General features: G+C 40.0%; 1 protein-coding gene across 1 annotated transcript in view; it reads right to left on the minus strand.

The window, feature by feature from the left end:
• Positions 1–6,025: 6,025 nt before the first annotated feature.
• The window catches only part of LOC138921791 (serine/arginine repetitive matrix protein 3-like), a 111,229-nt gene continuing 103,645 nt past the window's right edge, over positions 6,026–13,609 (minus strand). Inside the window, exon 13 of the mRNA XM_070257148.1 lies at positions 6,026–6,446. Within this exon, the coding sequence (XP_070113249.1) occupies positions 6,423–6,446 (24 nt within the window). The 3' untranslated portion in view covers positions 6,026–6,422. The remainder of the gene's footprint in view (positions 6,447–13,609) is intronic.

Below are 13,609 nucleotides of genomic sequence, written 5' to 3' on the forward strand. Positions count from 1 at the left end.
AAAATACTATGTGTGCTCAAGTTCTAACCAAACGTTTGAGTTACTCATCTCTGGGGACTCCCATGTGACATAGGCGTGATATGCATTAATAAACTTTGGTTTGTTTTCCTCCTGTTAATCTGTCTTTTTTTAATAGTGGTACCAGCTAAAAACTTTGAAAAGTAAAAGGAATATTATTTTCCTCTCTTACAGTGGGCAAATGATGTCTGCCATGAAACAGTAAAGTGACAAATTTACTGTTCACCATTCACAAAACTACTTAGAGATAAAAGAATTTTAAACAAGAACACTTTCAAAAGATGTTATAAGTTAGTATCATTCACAAGCCTGAGGTTAGGACAGCCTTTGCTGCCCCCTTCCCAGGTGAGAAGCGGGATCCCGAGGGCAGGCCCGTCACCTCCTGCTCTTTGCCAAGGACCTGCTCGGGAGCCAGCGCCTCTTCCTCCATCTTCCCGGGGCTGCTGCAGGTGGTGTCCACAGCCCGAGGTGGGTGGGGTGTGCTGGGCCACAGTGACTTGCAGGTTTTTCTGGCCTGACTGGTGCCTTTATTTATATTTTCCTTCATTTTGAAAAAAAGAACATGTTCTTTTTGCAAGGTAAGGTTCGCAGGATACCCTGTACCTTAGAGAGGAAAAGGAAGATAACAGGTGATGCCCCCAGCGCAGAGATGAGGGGTGTTACATTGGGGCTTGTATCATCCCAGGAGGTTGTTCCCTAAGGACAGAGAGAGAAAGGGAGAGATGCAAATAAAGATCCTTTAAAAACAATAGTCTAAGGAGCTCCCTAGGCCCATGGATAACCTGCAGGCTATTTGGTGAATGAAATAATTGACTTAAAAGAAACCCTTCTAAAAGAAACCCAGGGGCTCTGCATCAGCCCCAGGGCAGCGCAACTGACTGGTGACGGCCCCTAACTCCTCAGAATTTCCTGCCTCCATTCCACTCCCCCACAGAGGACCTGCGAAGGCTCAGGCCCCCCGGAGACCACCTGCTGTCTGGCTACTCCCAGCCTTGGCTCTGACTCATGGCCCCTTTCTCTCACCCCCTTTCTCTCTGCCCTTTGGGCAGGGATGAGGGGATTTCCAGGGCAGGAGGGAGGAGGACAATGAGGACCCTGAGGTGCTTTGTCCTGGCCAGGCAGCTGCCTTTTTGCAGTTCAGGTCAACACAGGAAATCACAAAACCCTAGCTACCTTCAACTGAGGGGGAGCATTTTGGGTGGAAATATTAATGCTCTGCCACAATCTCCTCACCTGTGAACAATGGAAAGTGAAAGGTCTTCCACCGCTTCCCCAGGTGGAATTATAGGACAAGACCTTCCACCATGAGCCTAAGCTGCCCCTCTCTGGATTCCTCCCAATTTTTCTTGTCCTTCTCTTTTGGGAGTAATGGCTATTCCCCCAGGCAGGGAACGAGGTCAACACTCTTTCTTTTCTGTCCCTGTTCCCTGGATAGACAGAGATTCAGTAAGTAATCATTGTGCTAAGAAACTGAGGTCCCCAGAGACTAAGTGGCTTTGCCAAGGTGAATCATGGTGGCACAGAATGGATTCACACATGTGGCTCCCAGGACTGCAAATCCATTAATCTTGTAGGGGAGGGAAAATATCTTTTTCTTCTACTCTTCTAAGTTCTCCACTGGGATCCCGGTAACAAAAGACAGATTAACTAGAGAAAAGCATACAAATTTATTTAATATAAATTTACATGACTTGGGAGCCTTCACAAGTAAATGAAGGCCCGAAGAAATGATTAAACCTGAGTGTTTTTATGCTAGGTTTGATGAAGACTGGAAAGTCATGGAAAGATTGTCAAGTTACAAAAACAGAAACCAGTTTAAAAGGCAAAGTGTTTATTTGGGATCAAAGAATTGCAATTCAGTGAGCACAGACTCAAACCCAAATAGTGTCCCACTAAGAAGTAAAAAGTCAGGGATTTTTAAAGGCAAAGAAGGGAGGTTGTATTGCAACGAATTTTAATTGGAGTTGGAGGCGGAGAGCAAGTCTTGACTGAACATTGATTGACTATTGATTGTAGCTTCAGAAAGTCCACAATCCTCAGTCTTTGTGATCAGGGTGCCCGTTCTCCTGCTGACTTCTCACACAACTGCTTGTAAAACAATTGCTGTTTTGGTCCAGTCAAAGCCGTGTGTCTGGGAAGGCGGCTCCTACTCCATTTTAAAATGGCTCCGCTATAGTTAGTTTTGAAATATGATAGGACAGAGTATGAGCTAAGTGTATTAAAATGGGGAAACTTACCGAGTCCTGTTCATTCAGATTCCTCTCTGTGTCCCTTCTAATCCAGAGATAAGAATGCTCCTTTCCTTCAGGTATAGGGAGGGCACCTCTCACACGAGGGTTTTATGCCCTGCTTCAGGAGAAGGTCAGAAAGTCCTTCCTAGTACATGCCATTTCTGAAATTTCTTCAGCTTAAAATAATCAATATGCCAAGGGTAGCATGTCCTGAACCTCATTACTATCTCCATGTAAATGACCAACAAGTACAAGAAAAGTACATTAAACATCATTAGTCATTAAAGAAGTAGAAATTAAGACCACAAGGAGATACCACTTCATACCTACTAAAAAGGGTATAATAAAATTAAATGGGACATGGTTGTTTTCATGTGGCATTAGGGAGTAACTGTAATTTTTATTAGGTGCAAGGATGGTATTGGTTTTTTTTTTGTTGTTGTTTGCTTTTTAAATTTTTTTTTCCTTTTTCTCCCCAAAGCCCCCCGGTACATAGCTGTATATTCTTCTCTGTGGGTCCTTCTAGTTGTGGCATGTGGGACGCTGCCTCAGCGTGGTCTGATGAGCAGTGCCATGTCCTCGCCCAGGATTCGAGCCAACGAAACACTGGGCCGCCTGCAGCGGAGTGCGCGAACTTAACCACTCGGCCACGGGGCCAGACCCCGGTATTTTGGTTTTTTAAAGACCTTATCTGTTAGAGTGAGTGTATGATATATTAGATCACATGGAATGTATCACTTATGATTTATGGGTGAAGTCAATATGCTTTGAAATACTGCAGCAAAAAAAAAAAGCCAAAACATAATTAGAAAAATGTTGATTATTGTTGAAGCCGTTGGTGGTGAAGGGCTTTAGAATGTGCACCCTGAAACATGCCTCTTTGGCATATGGATTATTTTGAGTTTAAAGGTGACCAAATCCAGCAAAGGTAAGAAAAACTCTTTACCTCTTCTAAAGGAAATTTACCTTTATAAAGGAAAATCACATTAGTAAAAGTATTTGTACCAAGAAGAGCACCACTCCCAGAGTGGTTTTCCCAGAGACAGCTTTTATGAAACTTCCCTTCCTATGTATGGAATTCAAACAGTCTTTTCCCTCCTGTTAATTTCTCTTATTTCAATTTAATTCTTAGGCCAGCCACAGAACTTAGAAAGACAGAAGGAAGTTTTTCTTCTCCTAGAGTGTAAATGGAATTTTTCTTATATTTTTCGATCTGTTTTGCTTAAAATTATCCGTAATTTTCCCCTAAGTGGAAGAATGATAAGAACAACTCTGCCAGGCAAAACTGATAAGGAAATCAGTTTGAATATGTTTTTGAAAATATGGGAGAAAATATCTAAAATAAGAGTTGATTATGGTTACATTTACAGAGCTGTAATTGGTTGTCTCCAGTTGAAACTAGAGACAGGTGAGTTTTGTTTAATGTATTGTAGAAATAGTCAAGGGCTTAATTGATGTTAAGGTATCTGTTTTTAATGGGCCCTTGTTTGAGAATGTAAATATGTGGAAGGAAATTCTGAAAGATGCACCCTATACAGTTAACGGGGTCACCTTGGGAAATGGCGTGAACATTGGGACTGGTGGCCAAAGGTGACTTTCATTATTGGCTGAGCACCTGCTGTGTGCTAGACCCTGTTCTTCCGGCTGAAATACAGCCATGAAAGAGACAAAAAGGTCCCCGCTCACAGGGGTGGAATTTGCCTGAAAGAGAATGAAAAAATGGGATCAATATGACACATATATACCACAACAGGTGGTGGTGGGTGCTACACAGCTCCCTAAAGCAGGGAAGTGGAAGGGGGTGTGCAGAGGGTGTGGGGATCTGCACCTTCCTGAAGGTTCTGCAGCCAAGTCCTCACTGAGAAAGTGACATAGAGACCTGAAGGAAGTGAGGGGGGAGCCTGGTGGAGATCTGGGGGATGCAAGTGGCAATGAGAGGGACTATCCCGGGCCTCATACTCACGTGACTCTTAAATGACTTAGCCACTGAGAAACTGTCATTTTCCCTCCAGTTTTGATGCAAGAGGTGCTGTGTTGTTGTATCTTGGCAGTAGGAGATTGGTGAGCTTGGGGCTAGAATTACCTTGATGGTTTACTTGATCGGGACATGGTTTAGGACCTTTGCCACTGAATAAACTGAGGCTCTAGCCATGCATACTAAGCGTGTGTGCTTGCATAAAGTGGATCTTTTGGGATACTTGTATAAATTGGTCCTTGCATAGCATCTTACTTAAGTGGCTCAGTCCCATTTTGTAAGCTGTTTATAGCTACTGGAGTGACAGTGCTGTACAAAACCCAAACTGTCGCATGCCACCTAGTGCCAGGATACTCATCCCTCATGGAATCAATAAGTTACAGATGGGAGAACATTTCCTTCTCCGTGGATGTAGGGCTCACAGGTTATTTATTTCATTAACCTCAGGGATAGTAGTTTAAGCAAGTAGAAAGGCAGATCGTTGTCCTTGACCACAGGCCTGGATCCCAACAAGTTACTTTGCAAAGTCACTAAGAGGTCGGAGGTGACTACATGACAGTGGGTTTGCAGTATAAAGTCCAGGCCATCTTTAGGCTCAAGCTGATTTCTCCCGAGGGTGTGTAGTGGCTGGAAGGGTTTCTCTTGCAAAGCTAGAAAAAGACTGGCTTGTTTGTTTCATGCTGAATCTTTCCTTAGGGAAATTGATTTGTGTCCATTGCAAAGGTATTAAACACTGGTCTTTTCCTTTCAGGTCACACTTTTGTAAGAGACTTGAAGAGCGTGGTCTACGGCTTGTGCTGCGCCGCAGGGGTGTAGACCCAGAGTGCAAGCACAGGCAAGGATCAGACACTCATTTCACACTTCTGATAGGTAGGTAATACAACTCTCAGTTGCAGCGTGATGATGTGTTACCCCCTGTTCTGTACAAGAGGCTTGCCTCTCAAGGTGGGTCTCTCACTGAACTCCCTCTGTTAGCATCTGGTTAGCACTGTGTCCATGCACCCAGTCGCCATAATTGTTCATTATGAGGATCATGAGAGGTCTGCCTGTGCGAGTGGAAATATTAACCTATTTGGTAAGTCCCAACACCCCTGAACTCAGTTTGAACTCAAAGCCTCCAAAAGGCCATTATATGACTGGAACTGATTTCACGTCCCTGGGAGGAATGGACTACAACTCTCAGTGTACTTTGAGTTTTACCAGCATGACTTTCTGAAGTGTTTTAATCCAGTTTATCCTGGTGCCATGGAGGTTTCGTAGAAGTCGTGAGTATATCAGGCTCCATTTAGTGTTATAGCTATGTTCTTGTGCTCAAGATGGAGGAAAGATAGCAGGACTATTTCGGCAACCTGGGACCTTTTACAGCTGTCAGAGTAGCCTGATATTGTCATAAACCCTAGAGCGAGGAAAGAATTTGAGGTGATCCTGTGTGTCCGCCTGGAGTGCTGAGGAAAGGTCCTTCTGTCATCCTACATTGGAATCTCTGAAGGATGATGTGAAACTTCTCTTGGGAAGTGTACTTTGCTACAGGGCCTTCTAGATAAGCAGTGGGGTTTTTTTTGTGTGTGTGCGTGTGAGGAAGACTGTCCCTGAGCTAACATGTATTGCCAATCTTCCTTTTTTTGCTTGAGGAAGATTGTCCCTGAGCTAACATGTGTGCCAGTCTTCCTCTATTTTGTATGTGGGACGCCACCACAGCATGGCTTGATGAGTGGTGTGTAGGTCCATGCTGGAGATCCGAACCTGCCAACCCTGGGCCGCTGAAGTGGAATGGGCAAACTTAACCACTTAAGCCACCAGGCCAGCCCTCAAACAGTTTTATTTATACCTAATTGAAATAGCTATTGGGAAGGATCAAGCATGAACCCATTTGTTGTTCTTTACAGGAAGAAAAATATAGCCATTGAAAACCAATTCTATATTATTCTTCTGGTATATAGCACAGGGCAGCCTCAGAGTAATACTGAAAGATCAATAGGTTATTATTACTTATGATGTATTTTTTTGTGATTTTAATACAAATACATATGTGTTATAAGTGAAGTTTGATGAGGGCGTCATAAGGGACAATTTTGTAGCAGTTGTACTGGCTCATCACCTCTTGTGGACCACATCGTTGGCACACTCTCCTGCTGACGTGGGTGAGCAGGTCAGGGTTCAGCAGACATCGGCTTCGTGCGCTGTGTGCCGGCCCCTTGTCACTGTGTTCTGTGCATCAGCACCTGGGGCAGGGAGAAATGAGGGGACCAGGGGAGAGAGGGTAGTCAGCAGCATAAACCCTTATGACCTCATCAACCTGCCACCTCTGATTTTGAACAAACCATTTTACTTCTCCAGGTTTCGATCTTCAACTAATATGTGAGTCAAATAAATAAGAGGCTCTTAAAAATTTATGGTCAAGGACCTTTTTGAGAAGCTAATGAATGTTTTGGAAATTAATTTTAAAAAACGCACATGTGCACGTACATACACAGATTAACAGATACTTCAGGAACTTTAAGGAAACCTATGGACCTCTTTCTTAAGGGCACCGGACTTAGAGAGCTTGTTGTCTCTCTCAGTTTCACACATCTACTGTCTGCCATCATTCAGATCATATCAGGCCCCTGCCTGAAAGTCTCCAACAATTTCCTATTGAAATTGGGCTGAAAATAATGCCCAAGCATGTCCAGCAATCACTTAACCACTTTCCTCCTTGGTTGCTTTGCCCCAGACACAGAGGTTTGTTTTTTGTTTATGGAGTTCATATTAGTTTACATCATTGTGAACTTTCAGTTGTACATTATTTCTTGTTCATCACCATATAAGTGCTCCCCTTCACCCCTCTTCCCCTGGTGGCCACTGAACTGTTCCCTTTGTCCATGTGTTTATCTTCCACATATGAGTGAAATCATATGGTGTGTGTCTTTCTCTGTCTGGCTTATTTCGCTTAACATAATACTCTCCAGGTCCTTCCATGTTGTTGCCAGTGGGATGAATTTGTCCTTTTTTATGGCTGAATAGTATTCCATTGTATAGATATACCACATCTTCTTTATCCAATCATTGGTCCATGGGCACTTGGGTTGCTTCCATGTCTTGGCTATTGTGAATAATGCTTCAATGAACATAGGGGTGCATAAGTCTCTTTGGATTGTTGACTTCAAGTTCTTTGGACAAATACCCAGTAGTAGGATAGCTGGGTCATATGATATTTCTATTTTTAGTTTTTTGAGGAATCTCCATAGTGTTTTCCATAGTGGCTGCACCAGTTTGCATTCCCATCAGCTGTGGATGAGGGTTCCCTTTTCTCCACACCCTCTCCAACATTAGTTATTTTTAGTCTTAGTTATGATAGCCATTTTAACAGGTGTAAGGTGGTATCTTAGTGTAGTTTTGATTTACATCTCCCTGATGATTAGTGATGTTGAACATCTTTTCATGTGCTTATTGGCCATCTGTATATCTTCTTTGGAAAAATGTCTGTTCATATCCTCTGCCCATTTTTTGATTGGGCTGTTTGTTTTTTTGTTGTTCAGTTGTTTGAGTTCTTTAAATATTATGGAGATTAACCCCTTGTCAGATATATGATTTGCAAATATTGTTTTTTAAGCTTTATTAATAGAAGTATAATCAACAGAAGATAAACTGCTCTATTTTAAGAGTACAGTTGGATAAATATTGACATGTTACTCCTGATAAATGATAATCACAATCAAAATAACAAACACATCCATTACACCCAAAGTTTCAGGTTCTCCTCCAGGACATATAGTAATGAGAACTAATGTTGCTCCAAAGAGGTTGTTTAGTTATTTATTTCATGCTTAACAAGGAAAAATTAATTGTTAGGGAAATTTCATATGTATTAAGAAACATGTACCTCAAGTGTCTGAATGTTCCTGAGAAGTTCCGTTCTTATGTACTTGATATTTCCTGCCCCAGATCAAACGTTACTTAAGTAAAATTTTTCACAGGAATCCTGAATTATTAGTGTTATTGTACATCCTCCTATTGCTGCTTTTGGTTGAAGCATCATTTTGAGTCTTAATCATTATTAACATAGAGTCTTTGGTACATTTCCACCCATAACAAATCATGAAAGAAATTTATAAGCCTTCTATAACAATAAAAGTTGAAAAATATTTGGAATCCTTTAGAAATGGTAAGAATGTGGTCAAAATATATTCATAGATGCTTGCTTATGGTCCTTGACAAGCCTATTGTTAGAAAAAAGTTTTCCTCAACCCTCTTAGGGTCTCTGGCTGGGTCTGAAAGTTAAACTGACAAAGACATTAACAGGAAAAAGGCACGCTAATGTAAGTTTCATGTGACACAGGAGCCTTCATAAGGAAATGAAGACCCAAAGAAATGGTTAGACCTGTGTAATTTTATGCTAGGTTTGGTGAAGAGTGGACAGTCATGAAGAAATATGGTAAGTTAAGGAGTATAAGGTAATTGTCGTAAACTAGGGTAATCTTAGCAAAGCCTGTTTGTTTGGACTCTTCTTGTCGTCCCTTCTAATCCAGAGGTAAGGATGCTTCTTTCCTCCCGGTACAGAGGAAGGGCACCTGTCACATAAGGGTTTTATGACTTGCTTAGGGAAGAAAGGCAGGGTGGGGAGGTCAAAGGGACCAACCTGTTTCTGCCATTTTATCAAACTCCTTCAGCTTAAAATATTCAATATGTCATGGTACCATATTTTGAGGTAGCATCAGTATACTTTACCACAATGAAATAAATGATACCCTGCATAGAATTATAGTATGGCAGCCACCTATTGGGTAAGATCTGATGTGATAATTTCTAATCACTGTTGTTTAATTTTAATGAATTTTTGTATGGACTAGGCAAAAACTGAAGAAAGTAACCAAAAATAGCAGTTAGAATTTCAAAACTGATAAGACTCATTAAATGTTAGAGATAGTAGTTTTAATTTAATCAGATATCCTCTACTTTCTGTTTTGCAAAACTTTTAAAATATTGTTTCAGTTATACAGTTCTTCATACTTCTAGACCTAAAACATAACCTCTGAATATTAGTTTTCCCTAATTAAAATAAGCTTACTATAATTTACCATTTCTTCCTCATCACTTTTAATACATATAGAAAAAAACAACCACTAGCCTTATTATACTAAAGTGATAAATGGGATGAAATCGAATTAGGTTGCTGAAAGGATGTGGTTGGGTGCGGTCAACCTCAGTCAGTCCCCAGGGCATCCTGCAGCTTTCCCCTCCCTACAACAGGGGGTCCCTTGGAGGACTGTGAGATGTCACCTAGTTCCATGTTCTGTGGTCTCTAGAGTCAGTCTCCCTGATAGCAACCAAACCAAACCGCGATACCCCCGCCCGTTCTGCTGGGAGTCAGCTCAGTTAGCTTCTTTGAAAAAATCTAATTCACTTTAAGAAAATGAGACTCCTAATTCATGGAGGTTTAGCGAAATATGAGGTTGCCTTTTCATACCATGTTAATGTCTTACATAAATGGCTTTGAGGACATGCCAGCCTTATGACTATCTTAATGCTATTTATATTTAGATCTTCTTTTGTTTGTTTCATAACTGCATAGCTGCAATTGTGAGGTTCTACCTAAAGTTTTATTCTTTTTCATTCTAGATTCTATGAAAACTTTAATATAGTTATTTCTCTCCTTTTGGTGGGAGGGAGAAGGACTGAAGTATGAACCAAAAACTCTCTAACTTTCAGGGTTTTGACAGGAAGATGAAGTACTTATATACATACAGGAAGATAAAATACTGTCTCCTCAAAATTGACTTTTCATTGAGATTAGATAATCACATTTCCTATATCACCCCAGACATTACAGAGCATCACAGAATTTACTTCAAGGATCCTAAAGAAATGTCTTAGCTCTTCCTGTTACTAGAATAGATTCTAAGAGCTTGAGCATAGCATGTTTATATGAAGCTATCAGTTTCACTGGTGAAAAAAGTAAATAATATTCAAAATTTCTTTTGAGAATCTTAGAATCCACTTAATTTTGGACTGGCACTTTCACCAGACACACAAAAGTAGATCAAATTGTGATTATCTATCTGATGCCAAAGCTTTCTGTAAATATATATTTTGGGAACAGCAGCACTAAAAATAATAAAGACGTTTCAATGTTCGATGCTTTACTTTCCTCACCAACATTTCTTTTTTATTGAGGTCACATTGGTTTATAAGATTATACAAATTTCAGGTGTACATCATTATATTTCGATTTCTGTGTAGACTACATCATGTTCACCACCCAAAGAGTAATTACCATCCATGAGCATACACGTGTCCTGTCACCCCTTTTGCCTCCCTCCCCACTTCCCCTCTGGTAACTACCAATCTAATCTCTAATCTATGTGTGATTTTCTTTTTTATCTTCCACATATGAGTGAAATCATATGGTATTTTGCTTTCTCCATCTGACTTATTTCTCTTAGCATAATACCCTCAAGTTCCATTTATGTTGTCACAAATGGCAAGATTTCACCTTTCTTATGGCTGAGTAGTATTCCATTGTATATATGTACCACATCTTTTTTATCCATTCATCTGTTGATGGGTATTTAGGTTGTTTTCAAGTCTTGGCAATTGTGAATAATGCTACAATGAACATAGGGGCACAAATACATTTTTGAATTAGTGTTTTCGTATTCTTTGGATAAATACCCAGAAGTGGAATAGCTGGATCACATGGTAGTTCTATTCTTAATTTTTTGAAGAATCTCCATACTGTTTTCCATAGCATATGCACCAGTTTACATTCCCACTAGCAGTGTATGAGAGTTCCCTTTTCTCCACATCCTCTACAACACTCGTTATTTCTTGTCTTTTTATTAATAGCCATTCTGACAGGCATGAGGTGATATCTCATCGTGGATTTTATTTGCATTTCCCTAATAATTAGTGATGTTGAGCACCTTTTCATGTGTCTATTGGCCATCTGTGTATAACTTCTTTGGAAAACTGTCTCTTCAGATCCTTTGCTCATTTTTCACTTGGGCTGTTTGTTCTTTTTGTTGTTCAGTTGTGTGAGTTCTTTATACATTTTGGATATTAACCCCTTATCAGATGTATGATTTGCAACTATCATCTTCCAATTATTAGGTTGTCTTTTCGTTTTGTTGATGGTTTCCTTTGCTGTGCAGAAGCTTTTTAGTTTGATGTAGTCCCATTTGTTTATTTTTTCTTTCGTTTTCCTTGCCTGGGGAGACATGGTATTTGAAAGATACTGCTAAGACGGATGTTGAAGAGTGTACTGCCTATGTTTTCTTCTAGAAGTTTTATAGTTTCAGGTCTTACATTCAAGTCTTTAATCCATTTTGAGTTAAGTTTTGTGTATGGTGTAAGATAATGGTCTACTTTCATTCTCTTGCATGTGGTTGTCCAGTTTTCCCAACACTGTTTATTTATTTATTTATTTATTTAATTTATTTTGACCAGTTAGTTCCCAGGCATAGGATCTTTTTTTTTCCCACAGGATTTACAAAGTATTTTTAAAATTATTTTATTGAGTTCATATTGGCTTACAACATTGTGTAAATTTCATGTGTACATTATTATATTTCAGTTTATAGACTGCATTGTGTTCACCATCAATAGTCTAGTTTTTATCTGTCACCATACACTATGTGCCCTTTTACCCCTTTTGCCCTCCCCCTACTCCCTTCCCTTCTGGTAACCACTAATCTGTTCTTCTTACCTATGCGTTTGTTTATCTTCCACATATGAGCCCAACACCATTTATTGAAGAGACTTTCCTTTTTCCATTGTATGTTCTTGGCTCCCTTGTCGACAATTAGCTGTCCATAGATGTGTGGGTTTATTTCTCTGCTCTCAGTTCTGTTCCACTGATCTGTGTGTCTGTTTTTGTGCCAGTACCATGCAGTTTTGATTACTAGAGCTTTGTAGTATATCTTGAAATCAGAGAGTGTGACATCTCTGGCTTTGTTCTGTTTTCTAAGGATTGCTTTGGCTACTCAGAGTCTTTTGTTGTTCCATATAAATTTTAGAATTCTTTTTTCTATTTACACGAAAAATGTCATTGAGACTTTGCAGGGATTGCATTGAATCTGTAGATTGCTTTAGGGAATATGGATATGTTAACTATGTTAATTCTTCCAATCCATAAGCATGGAATATCTTTCCATTTCTTTGTGTCCTCTTTCAACAATGTTTTATAGTTTTCAGTGTAGAGGTGTTCCACCTCTTTAGTTAAATTTATTCCTAGGTATTCTTTTTGTTGTGATTGTAAATGGTATTGTATTTTTTATTTCTTTCAGTTTTTTTGTTGTTAGTGTGTAAAAATGCAACTCATTTTTTTTTCTGGAGGAAGATTAGCCCTGAGCTAACATCTGCCACCAGTCCTCCTCTCTTGCTGAGGAAGACTGACCCTGAGCTAACATCCGTGCTCATCTTCCTCTACTTTATAGGTGGGACACCTGCCACAGCTTGGCTTGACAAGTGGTGCGTAGGTCCGCTCCTGGGATCCAAACCGGTGAACCCCAGGCTGCTGAAGTGGAACGTGCGATCTTACCCACTGCGCCACTGGGCCAGCCCCAGCAACTGATTTTTGAAGTTGATTTTGTACCCTGCAATTTTACTGTATTCATTTATTATTTATAATAGTTTTTTGGTGGATTCTTTAGGGTTCTCTTTATATAAAATCATGTCATCTGCAAATAGTGACAATTTTACTTCTTCCTTTCCAATTTGTATCCCTTTTATTTCTTTTTCTTGCCTAATTGCTCTGGCTAGGACTTCCAATACCATGTTAAGTAACAGTTCTCATCAACATTTAGAATGAAAGAATGTATGTTTTTCCAACGACTATTTCTATGCCTTCTCTTGTTCTGAGTCCTTTTAAGAGGCAATATAAAGTAAAAAAGAAGTCATAAAATGATAGGCATTTGTTGTAAGATCTGATTTCATCTTTGCCATCAATTGGCTCAGGTTTTTAAGTCACTTTTTCTCCTTGGATCTTAGCCTCATTATTAAAAGGAGAGAATAAGATGAGTGGACTTCTAAGAAGGCCTCTTCCTGCTCACATACTTCAGACTTGTGTGATCCTGATTCTTTGTGTGGTTAATTTTAAATTACAAGCAGAAAGATTGTGTGCTTCTCTGCAAACATGGCAACGAACCATTTACAGAAGGAAATTGTGGACAGTGTGCTTGTGTGGGCTCTATGCTCAAACCACATGAGGAGAAGCTGATTTTAAGAGAGGAGATGGGAGTGTGGATTCAGAGAAATCTTAACATGGATAGTAGTGAAGTCAAACAAGCTTCCATCTTCTCAGTGACCTAGGAAACCAGGTTATTGATTGTTCATGAAGGCTTTAGGGAGAGTTTGAAATTTAAAGAAACTAGAGAAGATTTGGATCAGCCACTGTGGGACAGTTTCC

This window comes from Equus caballus, chromosome X, assembly GCF_041296265.1.
Source record: "Equus caballus isolate H_3958 breed thoroughbred chromosome X, TB-T2T, whole genome shotgun sequence".
Classification (NCBI taxonomy): Eukaryota; Metazoa; Chordata; class Mammalia; order Perissodactyla; family Equidae; genus Equus; species Equus caballus.